This window comes from Prunus mume, linkage group LG1 (genome assembly GCF_029339155.1).
Source record: "Prunus mume cultivar Tortuosa linkage group LG1, ASM2933915v1, whole genome shotgun sequence".
In the NCBI taxonomy this organism is placed as follows: Eukaryota; Viridiplantae; Streptophyta; class Magnoliopsida; order Rosales; family Rosaceae; genus Prunus; species Prunus mume.
The window spans coordinates 14,254,093-14,272,507 of NC_142698.1; the positions used below are offsets into that span (position 1 = coordinate 14,254,093).

The 18,415-nt window shown below is 37.5% G+C and overlaps 3 protein-coding genes across 3 annotated transcripts; 2 read left to right on the plus strand and 1 right to left on the minus strand.

Annotated features, from left to right (window-relative positions):
- The first annotated feature begins 824 nt into the window (after nt 1–824).
- Nucleotides 825–5,213, plus strand: LOC103338565 (uncharacterized). The gene is given in 4 exon segments (XM_008241782.2): nt 825–1,061; nt 1,825–3,270; nt 3,272–4,525; nt 4,624–5,213. Coding segments are annotated over 3 exon segments (2,922 nt in total). The 5' UTR covers nt 825–1,061; nt 1,825–1,881; the 3' UTR covers nt 4,903–5,213.
- Nucleotides 5,214–5,329: 116 nt separating this feature from the next.
- On the minus strand, nt 5,330–6,723 carry LOC103338549 (Nuclear transport factor 2 (NTF2) family protein). The gene is made up of 3 exons (XM_008241765.3): nt 6,563–6,723; nt 6,123–6,312; nt 5,330–5,940 (listed from the first exon to the last, which is right to left on the minus strand). The coding sequence occupies exons 1-3, from the start codon at nt 6,593–6,595 to the stop codon at nt 5,366–5,368; spliced, it is 798 nt and encodes a 265-aa protein (XP_008239987.2). The 5' UTR covers nt 6,596–6,723; the 3' UTR covers nt 5,330–5,365.
- Nucleotides 6,724–10,865: 4,142 nt separating this feature from the next.
- Nucleotides 10,866–15,510, plus strand: ATIPCS1 (Inositol phosphorylceramide synthase 1). Its single transcript, XM_008241755.2, has 12 exons — nt 10,866–11,632; nt 11,774–11,863; nt 12,495–12,581; nt 12,695–12,763; nt 13,440–13,520; nt 14,012–14,083; nt 14,236–14,296; nt 14,386–14,488; nt 14,674–14,769; nt 14,868–14,914; nt 15,032–15,159; nt 15,269–15,510. The coding sequence occupies exons 1-12, from the start codon at nt 11,600–11,602 to the stop codon at nt 15,347–15,349; spliced, it is 948 nt and encodes a 315-aa protein (XP_008239977.1). The 5' UTR covers nt 10,866–11,599; the 3' UTR covers nt 15,350–15,510.
- The last annotated feature ends 2,905 nt before the right edge of the window (nt 15,511–18,415 follow it).

An 18,415-nucleotide genomic window follows, 5' to 3' on the forward strand; every position in this document is an offset into this window, starting at 1 on the left:
TTTCACTAAAACACCAAAAATGGAGATTGAAATTATAAAAAAACCCAACACCCAAAACACTTTATAAATACACCCAAAACTCATCATTGCACACACTCAAAACTCATTTATAAACACACCCAAAAAGTTGACTTTAGGGTTAATTTTGGGTGTGTTTCTATGTTTAAATAGTACTTGAATTTTTTTTTATAAATACATGTCTAAGATTGAGTTTATTTATAAATTTATATAATTAATAATGAGCAGTGTCATCACATCAATTGTCATCGGACCCTAAATTTAATTTTTGAGATTTGCGGTAACATGTGAATTAAATGTACTCATTAAAACAACAATTAACGTCTTAGTAATGCTCACCACTAATTAAGTGTTATGAGCAAAATATTATCTTTCTTATTTTTTAGCTCTTTCGGATAATGGTCGATGATTTTTTTGGGATGATTTTAAATTTAATTAATTTTTGGTAAAATTTATAAAGAAAAGACAAAGATTAAGTCAAAGTTAAGGAGCTCTCAAGTCCGAATAAAACCAAAAGAAAGGAAGAAAAAGCCTTGTATTGGTTTAATCATAGGTCAGGCGCCTAAAGCCACAGCCCAGCTCCAATCAGAGCGGCCGCTGACGTAAGACACAGAGAACTTTTCGGGCCCCACATCTCGTGGGGATCCGTGACAAAGAAAGAAGTCTCCTGGCTGGGACCCCAATAGCCACCTCCCCCTACAATGATGTGACTGCCCTCATCATGTAGCCTCATACCTACACACACCTCAATGCATATCAGCCGTCCGATCAAAAACCGAAACGATCTCTGCACCGCACCACACACAAACACTCTGCCTCTGCCTCTTGTCTCTTTCTCTCTTTCTCTCTTTCTATATCTCGGTCAGAGTCAGCAACGCTCAGAGTGACAGTGTGTGTGTGTGTGTGTGTGAGCATTGCAGATTGTCTGTGCTCCTCTGAATCATCGTCTTCTTCTCCGGTGAAAACCAAAACGCACTCACGAATTTCAAGAACAGCAGATTAAACCAGAACCCGAAGCGGCGTCGTTCTTGGCCTATGTGGCGGTAATTCTTTTCTTTGCTTATAATCTACGTTGCTTCGCGCGGCATTTGTTTTTTGTTTTGCTTTCTTTTGTTACGTTTCGGATCTATTTCGGGATCGGAGCGTTTCGGTAAATGCGTTTCTTCCATTGTTAAAGAACCTCGTGTGAGAACTTGTTTGGTTAGCTAGCGCATTTGCATTTTTTTTGTTTATTTGTGTTCCGTTTGGTTGCCGAGAAAGTAGATGCTGAATAAAAGACAATGAGTTGTTTTTCTTGAAATGTCATTGCTGTGTGTGAGGGGCTCATGATTGGAAACTTACGAACGTAAAAGGCTTTATCTTGATTCTTTTCCATTTTACATTTCTTCGTTTTCTATTCAGCCAAACAGAAAAGAAAAGCTTGAAGGTGTTAGCTTTTGTTGTGTGATTGCTGCTTTCTTAGGGTTTTGTTGGATCTATGAGTTCTTGCTTTCAATGTGATGATTTCTGTGGTTGCAAGACTGGATTGTTTAAGCTATGTCATAATTTTATTTCCTCTACATAGATCTATTCTTTTCTTTTTCTTCCATATGAGTTTGGTGACATCAGGACTTTACAAGTTGTCCCATTGTTATTGAAAAGTGCAAAAAACTCTCTGTATTTGGTTACCTTAAAATTGGAATGTGATATATCATTCTTCCCTGTTTACCATCTGCATTGGATTGTTTGATCAAATCCTGTGTTTTACAGCCCCCTGATTTGGAACTTATGTGATTATTTTGATTATCGTTTTTCTTTTCTTTTCAGAATTTAAGGTTGGATAAGAGTGAGTGGGAAGTGAGTGCTGGCAGCTAATATGTGAAAATGAAGCTCCAGGCTACAATGCAATCTGATGTATGTCCAAGTAGTCGCTTTGTAGAACCTGCTGAGGATATGGGATCCAGAGTAGGGCTCAAAAATAGTTCAAAAGAGCAGAACAAGTCTACCATAGAGGACAAGGTTCAACAGCCCCAAATGAGTCGAAGAACAAAGCATCTAGAGAAGGTGAAAGTGAGAACTGGTGTTGGTTTGCCAGAGTATGATCTGCATCAGAAAGCAAGACAAGATGCAGATGATAGTGCCTTGGTCCAAGAAAAGTCTTTGCGAAATCGGCATAGGCAGAGTATGAAGGCGAATGCAGCTAAAGTTGATGAGCTTGTCAAGCACATGTCAAACTTGCCTGGTTATCTTCAGCGCCCTGAGAGAGGAGAGAACGTCAAAGAAAAGGCATTGAATGTTGGGGTTCTGGATTGGGCTCAGCTAGAAAAATGGAAGCACAAGCAGAAACATCCCCCAGAAAAAGGTGGCAATAGTTTATTGAGCAGTAGCCGAATTTCATCCTTGGAAAAGACTATTGGATCATCTACATCATCTGATCTGGTTCGCACTGGGACACAACACTCCTCGCGCTGTTCCAATCTCAAGTCATCTCAAAAGGAAGGCCTTTCTCAGGGTGCCAAACCATCTATCCAGAAAGATGTGCGCTTTCAAGACTCTAAAACTGCTTCGAAGAATGCCATTCATGGGCACAAAAAGATACCCTTCCCCTATGGGTCTCGTGGAAGAAACCACTCAGATATAATGGTTGATAAGGGAAAGGGAAAAGATTCAGGTCAGAAGATCACTTCAGAAATGGGAAATGCGGCAGCAAACTTGAAAAGTTACCGAGTCTCACTCGGTCAAAAGGAAGAGGTTAGCACTTGGGATGGTCAAGCTAAGAATACCAAGGGGTTGCAAGAATCAGATATCAAGAGGAAGAATATTGATCGAAGAATCATTTCGGAATATCAAGAGGGAGCTATGTCGTCTAACTTGGGAAGATATGATGTCTCACTCAGTTCAAAAGGAAAGGCAATTGCTTCCGATGGTAAAACTGAGAAAAGGATGGAGGAGTTGCAGAAACCAGATATCAATCTATGTCATCAACGTTTCCCTGTTGAGGAGAATACCACTGTTCTCTCTCCACCAAAGGAATTGCCCCAAAATGGCTTTACAGAGGTACTGGAGCTTTCAAAACCAAGAGCATCACGGGATGAGCGTGTGACCGAAGCTAAAGGGATTAGCTTCTCAGGTGGCTTTTCTACCAAGGAGATGGACTTTGCAGAACTCTGTTCTGAAGTTCCACACTCATGCCCACTGCCTTCTGGAGTTGAGTTTAATAAAGTGTCAAACATGATGTCAAGTGGCTCAATCAACAGTAACAGTATGGGGACCTTGCTTTGTTCCATCTCACATGCGCTCATGCTCAAAAGGAACACAAGACCTGCTATATGAAGATAAATTTATAGAGAAGAAAAATTCAGAGAAAAAGCTTACCCGTTCAAGTTTTGATACTTTCAAAACATCAGATCAAGAAGAGCTGGGAACTAGAAATGGCAGAAACCCAACTCCCAATCGCCGATTTAGCTTCAGCTTAGGTCGGCTTGGTAGAAGTTTCAGTTTTAAGGAAAGTTCAGATATTCCACAGTTAAGTTCCACATATGTGACAGTCAAATCAGGTCCTGTAAGATCTGGAACTTCTGATTGTCCAGATAATCCAAACAGAGAGAAGGCAAGCAGTCATAATAGAGCTAGGTCAAGCCCATTAAGAAGGTTACTAGACCCAATACTGAAGCACAAGGAGGCAAATCCACACCATTCTGTTGAAGCTGTTAAACCCTTGAAAGCAAATTTTAATTCCTTTGTCCCCAGGCCAATCAATGTCAGTGACTCGTTACAAGCTGCGAAGAGTGAGGCATCATGGGTTCAAGCTTTTTTGCAATTAACAATCAAGAACGGACTTCCTTTGTTTAAATTTTGGGTTGACAACAACAGCAGCTGTCTTGCAGCAACCACGAAATACTTATCATCTGGAAAGGATGATGCAGTCCAATATTTTACATTTTACTCTGTTAATGAAATCAAGAGAAAAATTGGTGGCTGGATGAGCCAAGGAAGTAAAGGCAAAAGTTGTCGCTATGTTTACAACGTTGTTGGTCAAATGAAGGTTTCTAGCTCTGACTTCTCCAACGTTGACGGACAGAACTTCAGTAAGTATATGGTAAGAGAGTCTCTGTTGTATGGTGTTGAGCTAAGACAAGCAGATCAAGAATCACCAAAGTTCGTACCAACAAGGGAGCTTGCTGCTGCTGTTGTCAAGATACCTAGCAAAGACTTGAGCCATGCTGAACAGCAGACTGACGAGGAAGTTCTGGAGAAGGGCTACCCCAAGTGTTCACCGGAGGATAGATGCTCTTACAGCTGGGAAGACAGTAGTATAGTCATTCTTCCAGGTGGTGTCCATAGCTCACCAAATAAAGGAGAACCTTCGCCCCTAATTGACCGTTGGAAATCTGGTGGGTTATGTGATTGTGGAGGTTGGGATATTGGTTGTAAACTGCGTGTTCTCTCCAACCAGAACAAATCCTGCCAGAATCTGAAAGCATCCACATATTATCCTTTTTCCGATCATTTTGAACTTTTCGATGAGGTATTCATTTTTTGTTTCAGCTAAGCGCCATCTCTACACCACACAATTGGTGATGTTGTTTTAGCCAATTTACATGTTGGTTTTGTATTTCATTTCAGGAGGGTGCACAGCAGAACAGGCCAGTTTTCAGTTTGGCACCAGGGAAGGATGGAAGCTACTCGATTGAATACAATACATCACTTTCTTTGTTTCAAGCATTCTTCGTCTGTGTTGTTGTGATCAGCAGTAGGAAACCATCAGATCTGTCGGAAGTGAGTAACAGGTCAGAAGCAAAAGTTTTCCAGGAACCGAGTTTGATTGGAAACAATGGAATCCAGGTGACAGGGCCAGCAAAATATGCCCCAAATCCACCACTGTCCCCCATTGGAAGAGTCTAGCTTCGTGCAAGCAAAGCCTCTCGCTGTTCGAGTCCAACAATGGATGGTCTTCAAGATTCAAGAGGCAGTTTATAGAACTCCTAAAGGCATACCATCTCATAGTCAACAAATCATGTTGTTTGAAAACTTGCATGAGTATGACCCTTGCAATTTTGTGCTGGTTGTACTGCAGTACCAACATTACCATGTGTAAAGGAAAAAATGTCGTTCAATACAGTACTCAAATACTAGAACTCAACATCTTCGAAGAATGATGGTGTAAATACTCTTATGCAGGGTTATTTCAGATATCATAGTATAATTCTCCGTGATGCCTCTGGTTTTTAGTTCAAGATTAGTTTAAGATTACGACATTTTGAATTGAACAGGTGAAAAATTATAAGAAAAATCAGGCAAACAAAGACGAGAAGACGACAAAGGGGCAATATAGCCAAATTCCAAAATACAATATAATTTGTAGGTTTCACAAGTCAAGAACTGAAGCATGGTGAATGCAGATAAACCATTTACCATCAATTCTCTCAAACACATTTGTTGCAAACTGTCCCCCCCAACTGCTACCCTTTGTCTTAACCAATTCCACACAAGAAACATACCCTACATCCCCTATAACACGAACATTGACATCTTTCAGCTCAATCTCTAGCGGAAATTCATAGTTCGCCCATACATAGTCCCAGCTAGTCATAACATCTTCATAACCATATATCCCACGTGCACCAGGGTGCACACAACAGACTTCTTTCCGGTTGGCCCAATGGGCTTGCATGGCAGCTAGATCCCCAATCCTGAATGACTCGTAAAATTGAGCATTTGCTGCTAAAACAGAAGTTGTACTATCTTGGCGCAGAAGTTTGAGGCTATCCCTAATTTGTGCTGCTTTAGCATAGTTCTCCTCTGCAATGGCAATGTCTAGATCACGCTCCAAGGTTTGCACATCCAATAAGGCACTTTCGCCGCTTGCATTATCCTTTGAGTCATCGCCTTTCACATTACATGGTCTTAATAACCGCAAACCAGAGGCCTGAATAGAGGATGCTGCACTGAAAAAGTACAGATTAGAAGTGCTCAAATGGATGGTACACTGCATCAAAAAGGTCAATGGACTCAAGGCTTTGATGAACATGTAACAGTCGAAACCTTACAATTTATGGGTAAATTCCTATCAGAGGTTTTAAAGATAAGCATATAGATTACAGTGGCAAGGAAAATAAACTTACTGGGTCTTTCAGTCCGCAATTTGATACGACGATCCCCAGGCAAAACCTGATTTTTATTCCTCCTTCCAAACGTCTTTGCTACAACTAAATTGTATTGCTTTAAAGAAGGTGAAGAGAGATGATGAAGCATCCCGAAACTATAATTGCAGGAACACGGCAAGCTGTAAAATTCCCTAAAAGAACCATTTCCCTAGAAAAATAAAGATCAAAATAAGTCCATATCACCTCAACTTGAAATATAAGAATGTAAACAACAATACAGGAAATAATTAACAAATTCAAGCATCTTCCATTCGTTTCTTTCCTAACTTTCAAAAACCCAATCCAAATTTGAGATTTCCAACACTGTGAAATGGAAATTCAGAAAGAAAGTAAGCTTTTTTCATACAAAGATCACAACTTTAAAATATACATATACTCTAAAGCTTATCATAACTCACATTTAAGCAGAAACTAGATCCATGAAGCGCCATGAAGAAGAAGAAGAAGGTTTGCAATACAACCCAGAAATTATATAACGAATAGGTCAAGGGTAAGGATAAGGATTAGGGTTAGGGCTTTGAGCTCTCAGTCTCCTGCTAATAGTTAGAGAGCCGGTAGGAACTGAAAAATAAGGACCAGTGGAGGGCATTTGAGAAGACAAAAGAAAATGGGTCTGATTCAATGGGCCGGCCCATATTTTAGCAAGTTTAGGTCAACTTGGTTGGGCCTAGGCCAAACTCTGGACCTTCCAGAAAAGATGTCGTTTTCCTTCTCGAAACAAAGAAGAGACTCCTTCCAAGAAACTTCTGGGGACATATCGTACTTGTTGTAAAGGCTTAATCGTGTAATGGTGTGGCTCCAAAACATTCCAAGATTGAAAATATTTCTTAATGAACTAACAACAATACATGTGAATGTCCACCATTTTCCTTGTCAACGACAAATTGCACCCAAAAAATTAGCATAAGATAATATCAAATCGCATATCTCCAATACTTTATTCTTCACTTTGTTTTTTGGTTTTTCTCTAGGAAATTTCAATTGCTCCAACTTACTTCATTGACAACCAAGTTTTCTTGTTATTTTAAACTTCTAGGACTTAAACCATATTCTCAGGGACGGACGGACTCAGGATTTTAAAATGAGGTTGGCTAAATTTACTTTATGTTCAAACATACTAAGTAGATAGAAAACTCAAGTGAATTTCATTGATAACAAATATATATATATATATATATATACACACTCATTCACAAGGAAATTGCGAGCATGTTTAATAAAGTATAACCTATTGAATAAGTAAGAACACCAAAATCGATTACAAATCCTATTTGATAATTCAAAACTCATAAATTGAAACTAATAAGCCCTAATTACAAATCCCCAATTGATAATTCATAAGTCTCAATTACAAATCCCTAATTGATACTTCATAAACTCCAAAAGAAACTCCAATCTCTTTTTCTTGTTATTTTAAACTTCTAAGGCGGGGAGACCTAAACCATATTCTCACATGGCATGTTTCATGGATTTCAAGACCCAAAAGAGTGCTTTGTAATCAAACTATATATTTTGGTCAACAGTTTGACATTTGGTCCAAGGCAATTGAAATATTCAAGTTTTGTGAAAAGACACTCTCCTCCGTACACCTAAAGACTTTGGTCAAAATTGGAAAGCGCTTGAAGGGTTTTCAAAGAAAAAATGATGAAGGGGATCTGATAAAATCCGTGCACATTTTTTGACAGACCAATGGGATCTTCGGAAGGGCTGCGTGTGGGCATGAAATGGGACTCTTAGAAAGGTTCAGACTGGTTCACGTAAACGCAACCCACAATGTTAGATTTGCAGAGTTCGTAACACGGATTTTTGTATTGTGGTAGTAAATTATTGACAAGTCATCAGATTTTGCATGCAGCAACAAGAAGTGGTTCGTTCAGTGGTCCTGGTTTATATAAGTCACGCTGACCCTTTCTTCCTTGGATGCTGCCTGCCTGCTTCTGGTTATTTTGATGCCCCTCTGCACACAAAAAAGTCGATGACATAGAACATTGAGTAGGCCATATTGTCCATTGGGCAAACATCAGGGAACTTGTCTAACAAGCCTCCCAAACATCCAGGATTTATGAACTTGTCTAGCAAGTATTCTATTTTATTCTGTCACTGTGTTTATTTACACATGGGTATTTGAATGATTCTAGTTCTTTACTTTCCGTTCATTTACGTACACATAAAGAACTAAAATTTTGTGAATTTAATGTTAAAATTCATAATTAAATACTCTTAAAACAAGGAATAAAAAATTAATTAGAATAAAGTAGTTGATTCGATGTTTACAGTTGTTCATGAACGCGCATAAAATAAGAGACCGTAAAACTCTAATATATTGGCATCGAGAGAGCCTATATATGTTGGTGGGTAGAGCTTAGCTATGTATAACCATTCATAGTGGCATGTATAATAAGCTAATAAACAAAACAAGTAATAATTAGAGATATAGGTTTGGAGAATGAGAAGGGAGTGCTGAGTGGGGAGAAGCAAAGCGTGTAGAGAGGGGAATCTTTTGCGTTTTGGCATGGAATGGAAGTAGAGATGTAGGGAGGTCATGTGACACATCACCCGGAAGAAGCCGCCTTGGCCGTTTATTGTCTTCTGGTTGACTGCCTGCTCTCTCTCTCTCTCTCTCTCTCTCTCTCTCATCATTCGCTGCTTAACCTTCCTTTAACCCAAACCACCTTTCACGCGTTGACCACCATTTCACCGGTCCATTTTGTTGTGCCCCTCCTCACGTTGCCCAAGTCATTGACGGAACTACCCTTCTCCAATAACTATTTTTTTGGTGCTAATATTATTAGGTTTTTATTTAAAGTTTATAGATAAAAAAAATCAAATGGGCCATACCCATACTAATTTATTTATTTTGTCGTTTGGCAGTAAATTATTTAACAACTCATAAAAGGTAAGTGATGGGATTATGCTGCATAAAGTTATGGAATCATCCAATTCTACTGTGTAAAGTCATTGCGGTGGATGAACTCAGATTTGCAAATAAACCAATTCTAGCCACCCAAATCAGTTTGAATTTATTTGCTGTGTTAGAATTGGCCTTTTGGTAGGTTTAACTTTAAGATTTGAATTAAATTATTTATACCATGCTGATTGGCCACATTATTAATGATATATCTCACATTGCTAAAATCTACTTAAAATTGTACGTGTTCAATTAAGTGTTACTTCTTTTCATCTTTTTTGTTTATACCCCTTAACGGTATTCATCTAGCAGCACATCTTTCTTAAAAATGAGATTCACTTTTGGGTCATAAATGGATCGTCTTGACTATTCTTTGTATGATCTCATGATGCTTCTTTCATTTTGAATACAACATTTTTTTAGGCTTTTTATCACAAATGATTTCATGCTTTGTTCACAAAAAGAGAGAGAGAGAGAGAGAGAGAGAGAGAGAGAGAAAGATATTTAAAAATATATGAAAAAGATTTAAGTTGCTTTTAATTAATTAATTAATTTATGGATTTTAAGTTTTAAAAATATTTAAAAATATTATATTATATTTAAAGCGATGTGGCTCTACACCATTGGATATATGGGATCTCCACACATGTGCCACGTAATTTTCATTAATATAACTAGTTCATGTACGTGTGAATATTCATTAATATTATACCATAAAGTATAAATATTGAACAAAGAAAATCTAATATATAAACATGACTTACCACCCAAATAATTTTCGTAGTAGCGAGATGGTCCCATTTATTTACTGTTCATTTACTTTCCGAATTTACGTCATCAGCTTCTTTTCTTCTTCCCCTGCCACAAGCAAGAAACAAAATTAATGTAAAAAAGTTTATTACAATATCCTCGAAATCACAAAGCTCAGTTGGGGAATCTACCTTTCTCTGTATACGTGTACATAATTTACACAAAACAAGGTTAAAAGAAGTCGTTGGAAGAAGTTAATGGGTGACAAAAATGCCGAGTCAGACGGACAACTCTATGCTCTATAGACTGTACAATGTAGCAATGCTATGTTCACCTCAAAATTAACCCCCTCCACCAATAAACCTCCTCATCTCCTATTTGGTCTTGCCAGGGCGATCCCATGTGCTCTTGTTCTTATTCTCGAGTGGCACGTAAATACTCTGTATTCAATATAATTAATTCACTTATGTTATAACACGTGTCTATTTATTATATATTACAAGATGCATGCACACTCTATTTCATTTTCATATTTTCAAACTTTGAATTTTTTACATAAAATAAAATGAATAAAAATGGAAGTTTGAAATTTGAGGAGCGGACGAGGGAGTCTGTTATCCTCCTTTACGGAGCCCAAACGCGGGGGACCAGAGTGCCAGGGCATTATCGTAATCGAACCCGGAACTTTGACCTCAGAAAACGATTAGTAAAATAATTAACAAAAATAATAATTTCCTAAATCTGAATTTACGATAATTATATAAAAATTAAAGCAGGCTAGGGCCGGACGATTTACCGCCTTCCTCCACAGTAAAACTGCAATACAAAATTGCCGCCCTCTTTTATTTTATTTTATTTTCTTATTATTAAAACAAAATATACAGTTATAATTTCTAGAACGAGAATATCTGCTTTTACCTCGTTTTCTCAAATTTAGTTTATAATTTTTTTAAATAAACAAATAAAAAAGATTTTACTGTTGAGAATAGTTAGCAAGGTTCACTCATCAGTTTCGCAGAGAGTAATAATAATAATAGAAAGAGCGAGAGAGGGAATAAAGAGAAAGGGAGCAGAGAGAGAGAGAGAGAGAGGGGGGTCGGCGATTTGTAGAAAAATAAATAAAAAGGGGGGGCTTTTCTTTCTTTCGTTCTCCCTTTCTCTGTCTCAATCTCCTGTGTGAGAGTTTCTAGAGAGAGAAAGATAGAGGGAGAGAGAGTGAGTTTTAAACATTTTAGTGTGGTTTTTGAATTCAATTGAATTGAATCGTGTATCTCTCTCTGTCTCAACTGTCGCCCCCGTGTTCAACTCGCGTGGCTGGCCCAGCACTACCAGACACACACAGACAGACGAAGAAGCCAAACAGAGAGAGAGAGAGAGAGAGGGAGAGGAGAGAGAGAAGAGAAAGAATAAAAAAGCCTTTTGCTTTTCTTTTTCTTCCGTTTCCCGATTTATCAAATTGTACGCGTTATTGGTCTCTCTCCGCTTGTAAAAAAGCCTTTGGCTTTGGTGGTGCCCTCCACGCCCCCACTCAAACTCAGAGCCGCAGAACAGCCCTTCAATCGCCTCAACAATCAGATCTCCTGGGTTCTCAGTGGTGTCAATTCACGGCTCTGATCCCCTTCACGAACCGCTCTAAACGACCGTGTTTTGTTCCTCTCCTTCTTCTTCCTCACATTTGATTCGATTTTGAAGGGTGCCCAGCAATCATGTTGTTGACCTTGTGAAGTAATATGGAAGTTGTGGTTACACCAATAACAACAACAACAACAACTAGAAGATGACGCTTTACATTGGTCGCGAGTCATCAAAGGTTTGCTCTTTTTCACTTTGCATTAATACCCTTTTTCTCTTTTTAAATTCAGAAACGCAAAAAAATTGCCTTTTTGTTGCTTATGAGTTATGACTGATGTGCTCCTTTTTCGTTTTTGTTTTGTATTTCTGATTTGAGAAGCTCTGGAAGAGAATTTGCGCTGAGGTAATCACCGAGATCAACCTCCTTGCCGCGAATTGGAAGTATCTTCTTGCCGGTCTTGTTTGTCAGGTGCTTCTTCTTCTTCTTCTTCTTTTCTCACTCTTAATTTCCAAAGCTCTTCACGTTCAATTACTCTTTTGGTTTTCAAACTTTTGGAGCTTCCAAGTGAACTTTGCTTATGGTGATGAACAATGGGTCAACCAGCTTTTTCTGATTGAAAAAGTAATTTACTATGGGCCTTTTCATTTTGAAGGCAAGAAAAAAGAAAATTGAAAGTTGGTTCTGGTACAAGGTTAAGATCATGGTTCGACATTGTGCGAACTTTGAGAGAAGATGTATGCTTTTAATCTTCAGAGGAAGTTACCATCAGTTTAGAAGCGTGTGACGGTTAAACAGTAAACAAATGCGACTATCGCCAATTTTATTTCATCTCCTAATTCAAGTGTGCAACTTGGGATGCATTGATACATCGTTGGTGCTAGTGAGGTTTATGGATTTTGAAACTGATTCTGGCTTTCTTCACCTGTTTGATGAATATGTTAATGGGTTTTTATCAATTTAAGTCCATCAGACTAGAAAAAGTTCTTTGTAAGCAGATATTTTGAACAGCGTTGTTTTGTTTTGCTCTTTGTAATTTTCATTTTTTCCCCATGTTGTTAATTTATGTGAGCTTTATATTTCAAGTTCATCTCATTTGCAGTACATACATGGTCTAGCTGCTCGAGGAGTTCATTATATACATCGGCCAGGGCCAACACTCCAGGATGCTGGCTTCTTTCTTCTTCCGGTTCGTAGCAATCAATTTTTGTTTCATCTGTGTAGTGTGAAATTGATCATGGGAAGTGCTTTCCTATATTCAATCCTGTGTATTTGCTATAATGAGTTTGGGTGTCTTTGTAGGAACTCGGGCAAGACAGAGCTTATATCAGTGAGACCCTGTTCAGCTTCATCTTTTTATCCTTTGTGTTGGTAAGGTTCTTCTGTGTTGTCTTTGTTATATTTCTTTCATCTCTATAACATAGTTACATGTGCCTCGTTCTGTTCAATTTAATTTCATGGGTATTGTAGTAGTGTATATATTGGCATTGGAGACTGAATCCGCATGTTCGTGTGTCTTGAATTTGCTATTGATTCATCAAAGCAGTTCATAGTTTTTGCCCTCCTTATTGGAATAGGCTTCTGTCAGCATCTCTTCTATGACACTAAAACTGATGTGCTTCGCAACTTACATTCATGATTAATTCTGTCAAATTGTTTAACTGACTGACTTCAGCTGCAGATCAAATGAATAACTGAAAATGTTGTGAAACAGGTTTTTTTCCTGCTTTTTATAGTTTCTTTATTTAATAGCTTTTTGTTTCCTTTAAAGTTTCAAAAGTTTGAGGGTGTTTTATGCAATACTATCTTTTAAAGTAAATCACTTGAACTTACATGTTATCTGCTGTCCATGTTGGTGTTCATTTTATAGTTATTCCTTTTGAACTTTCTAGCCTCTCTATCATTGATTGATTAGTGTATGGTTTCAACTTATTTGCCCACTTGTATTCTGGTTTATTCTCTGATAAGTTCCAGTTGTGCATTTCTGCTTTGCAGAAAAGTTTACATTATATATATTTCCCTTAATGTGGTGCGTGTTCTGTTGCAGTGGACTTTTCATCCGTTCATTTTCAAGAGCAAAAAGATATACACGGTTCTACTATGGTGCAGGGTTCTAGCATTCTTAGTGGTAAGTAGTGAATAATTTCCTTTTTGGTTTTTGATTTTTGATTTTTTACTTTAACTGATTTGAAATCTGGATTCATGCCGGTGTGATGTATGAGAAGGATGAAATGGAAAGTTACCTCCAGTAACAGAATTTGAGAAGTTGGTTCTATGATAAACTTGGAAATATTGGTTCATTTTGTATTTGTTATTTTGTTATTTACTTTTCTTGTACTTGTACCTGATTTGACAAACTCATGAGAGCTAATTTAGTTCTAATGGTTCATTTGATATTTGGAATTCTATTAGATTTCTTTTCTTGTTTTTTTTCGGCTTTTAAGTCATGTCTTGAGTTTCTTCTTTTCAATGTGCTGCCTGAGAAAGATAAGTCGTGAATTGAAACTTTTGTATGCAACAGACAAAACAAGACTTCGCCATTTAACTTTTTCTGTGAACCGATGGTGACAAACATACCCCTACTTTTTTTTTTCTGACAGTTTCTACTGTTTATTGCAGGCATCTCAATTTCTCCGGATTATCACATTCTATTCCACCCAGCTTCCTGGTCCAAATTACCATTGTCGTGAGGTAGGCTGATTGTTTAATTTCTTGATGTTGTTGTGTTCCCTATGATGTGGTGGAGTTTAATTTTTATTTACTTTTGAAATTTTCTTTATTGGTGCTGTGCAAAACTCTCTGTATGTTGTAGAAAGCTAAGAAGCTCTATTTTAATTGTGCAGGGTTCTAAACTTGCCAGGCTGCCTCCTCCGGATAGCGTATTCGAAGTCCTCTTGATCAATTGTAAGATATCTTGTTTTACTAAGATAATTTGGCATATTGCTTCTAGTATTACGGCTTTGTGCTGATTTTGATTTGCTAAAAATATGCAGTTCCGAGGGGTGTACTTTATGGTTGTGGTGATTTGATTTTCTCATCGCACATGATATTTAGTCTTGTCTTTGTGCGCACTTATCAGAAATACGGTACACAAAGGTAAAACTTAGCTTCTGAGTTTAACAACTTGTGACTGACATGAATTTTAAGTGCATTGTGTTTGGCTTACCTCTAAGATAAATTGGCTTCTGGGTTCTGCATAATTAATTTTGTATTTAATCTTTCTACCAATGTCATTTTTCTAGATGTACAAAGTCTTGAATGATTTAGAGTTGTCACTGCAGATTTATAAAGCAGTTAGCTTGGTTACTCGTCGTGATCCAGAGTTTCTTGATTGTGGCATCGCGCAAGCATTACACGGTTGATGTTGTTGTAGCATGGTATGAAGATTTTTGCATGCTTTCATGTTTACATTTGTTTTTAAGCAGATGAAAGTTTCTAAGTTATGTATTTGGTTGAATAATATGATTTCCTGCAGGTATACTGTTAATTTGGTTGTATTCTTTATTGACAAGAAATTGGCAGGTTAGGTTGTTTCCATTTGTTTTTTTGTTTTTTTTTGTTTTGTTTTTTTTTTCTAATTTCTTCATATTTTTGGTTTGGTACCAATGAGCAGCGGTACTAACATAGTTGTTATTGCAGAATTACCTGACCGGACCAATGGAGCTGCATCTCTCTTGTTACCCCTAAGTACGAAGGACAAAGATAGTAAGACCAAAGAAGAGAATCACAAGCTCTTGAATGGAATCTCCGGAGACCCTGCTGATAGGGTATAGCGAATCTGCACTTCTACAATTTGAATTTATCAGTACTATAGAAATCAGCAGAGCATTTTGTGATATGGACTAGAATTTACAGTTTTTGCTGTTATTTATGCAGAGGCAAAGAACTCAAGTTAACGGCAAGACTCTGGACGATGTAAACACAGTACATGTCGATGCTACAATGAACGGTGCATAGAACAGAAGGGACGGTGCTGCAACAAGCAGACTTTTGTTAAATGGCTTATTGTCTATTAGGACCCTGAGTTGAAATGAAAGGTTCTGTAACATGTCTGGATGGGTTCTGTGCTGGAGACATATGACATGATTTGTATTCTAATGGAAATGGAATTTGGGTTACATAGTTTCACATTTTGCAGTTCTGCTTGCGTTGTTCTACTTACAAGTTATAAGGACTTCATATGATCATCATCTAATACCCAGCATCAGCATGCACCATCGGACTTAGAAGTTACACGAAATTCTGTTTTTACCATGCAAGTGTTCCCTTTTAACCTGTTGAGATGGCTTTTGGAAAAACAAACCTTTAAATTCAGTAGATCTAGACAAGTCATAGCTTGATGAGAGAGGGAAAGGAGCACATGACTTGTGCTGTTGGTCCAAGTTAGTGCTCCCTTCCTGTCTATTTTCTATATGCAGCTATTGCCCCACATTGTCTTGTAGACTGCAGTTTCCTTGTATGTATGGAACAGCACAAGATTTCTCATCCGGAAAGACCTCTCCTACAAAATTGAAACCTCACCTCACATGCCCTCTTCTCTTGTCACGTGGAGGGATAACGTGCCTCCCTGTCTTCTTTCTATCACAATCACATTACAAAACTGTGTTTTTTTTGGTTTGGGTTGGGGGGGAAGAACTTACTTCTAACAGGGATAACATTATTTTGCTTATCTCCGATCAATAACATAATGACACGTGAAAAGTAATGCAATCCCCATTGCGTGAGAGTTTCATTCCAGAGGGGTTTCTTTTATCACATATGTAATATTAATGCAGTCCAAGAAATTGGGTTTTCAGAAGGGAACCAATTTTAATTTCTGAAATTGTATTTCAAAACTTGATTGCAGCCGTGCTGTCTTTGCTTTGTGATCACTAGACAAATGCTGAAGGAGATTAGCTTATGCTGGTATCGTCTTTGATTGCCAATGCCTTTTGTTGAAAATGGGGGAAAAAAGGTTATGGTATAAAGTTGGTATGCTTGTGTACTTACACTACAATGCTTCATGAGTAAAAACTAATATCGTGATTACTAAACAATTTTCTTCCATTATGGTGTCAAACAAAAAAACCAGCTTTTGGGCATACCAGAGTCATATTATGGCATGCATCCGATGCATTGCACCGGATACTCGCAGAAAAAAAAAAAAACCCCCCTATTGTACAAATCGACTCTACTTCATGATATAAAGACCCAAACATATAGAGGGGTGATTTGAATTTAACCCATATAAATCAAGCTTTGAAACCAATGCATCATTGCAAAACCAGATCTTTATCTTTGTCCTTTAATTATTATATTCTGTTGTTGCTTATATTTTAGTTTCAAATATATGCCCTTGGGATGGGCTGTATGCTGTATCTGTATTATCACAGCAAATTTTGCTTGCCCATGTGAGCTTTCTGTTGATACTTGACAGCATAGAGAGAGGCCCCATATGTATAGCTGGGCCATCTTATGAGTTATATATGAGATGAGATGAGAGGCAGGATAAAGATGAGCAGCATATTGCCCCACTCTCCTCCATCACCAGAAAGCACGCTGGCGCAATTTCAGCTGCAAAAGCTGGTCAATAAAGAGAGCAATTTTTTTGCCAAGTCTATTTGTGTGATCTATTTTATCATATGAGCCTTGTCAATGTCATGATTGAGGCATGTCTAAACTAAACTCTCTAAAAAAACCAACCACTTTTCTCGTTTGATATGTTTTTTCTTTTTCATGTAGAAGAGGGTCCTCTAGACCCCCATATGGGTGCATGTTAAACTGTTTCTACTCATAGCAACACTTGTCACACTGTCTGATCAAGCATGCTCTGTTTTTTCTTTTCTTTTTTCTTCTTCTACTAGCATATATGCATGATATTCGTGGTTAATTTTTACCCAGGATTGGACTTGTATTTGCTAAATTATGTGAAACAAGGGTAAAAAGTAAGAAATGATTCTCTCTCTATAAGTTGGAACTGTCACTCCTTCAAAACAGAGGAACCTCGTCAAGCCACACACTTTGTTTTTTTGCTTTTGTTTTTGTCTTGTACAGTATTTGATCTGTGTTGATGTTGAAGTTTCGTGCAAGAACAAGTTGGGATTGCAAACACATGGCTTCAGTGTATAGTGGGCAATGGCATGATCATAGGTTATTAGTATTTTCATTAACAACTTCATTAATAATTCATCATTATGCATAGCTTTTCTATAACAGCAATCAACATCAAACTGTATATGTTATATATAGAGGCCTTCTCTAGTAATCGTTCAGGTTTTAGGTTGTCTTTTAAGAATTACTCATGTAAAAAGATCAGCTAAATAATAAATTGTATAGTCATTGAGTTATCCACATTTTCCGGGTTTTTTTCAGACACATTTTAAGTAACCAAACAACTTCCGATCTAGATAATATTTCGCACGAATGATGATGACTTGAAATATAACGATTCCTATCATTGACCTGTGTTGTAGGGTTCAGACCAAAAAAAAAAACCTATGTTGTAGGGTAAATAACTACTTTCTGCTCGTCTTCCATTTCCCACATCTGAATTCCCTTGTCACCTTTCAAAACTAATACGATTAAATAGACTTCAACATTCATTAAAGCTACTTAATTACCCTGAACCTCTGATACAGAACAGAAGTCACTATTTGACACCAAAAAAAGAAAAAGAAATCTATATGCATATAGTTTTATTTTAGTGCTCGAAATGATCAGGCTTTAATGGCCCTTTGGCAGCTGCTAAGTTCTGCCATGCCTGTCTATTCAGTAAGAGGCCAGTTTAGGCATAAAACACAGAGAGACCAATCAATTAGTCCAAATGTTGTCACCACCAACTGCCATCAATTGTTGTCAACATTCTTGTATTAGAATAATGAAGCCAGTTTTGTTTTTTTCCCCTGGGACCCCTTTCTGTCAAATTTGTGAAACTATCATAAGCTGATGGGGACTAAACAGAAAAACACAATTAAATCCTAAGGTCGATGTTAATGACGAGTGATTAATTTTATTTTATTTTTTTAAACAAGAATTGAACACATC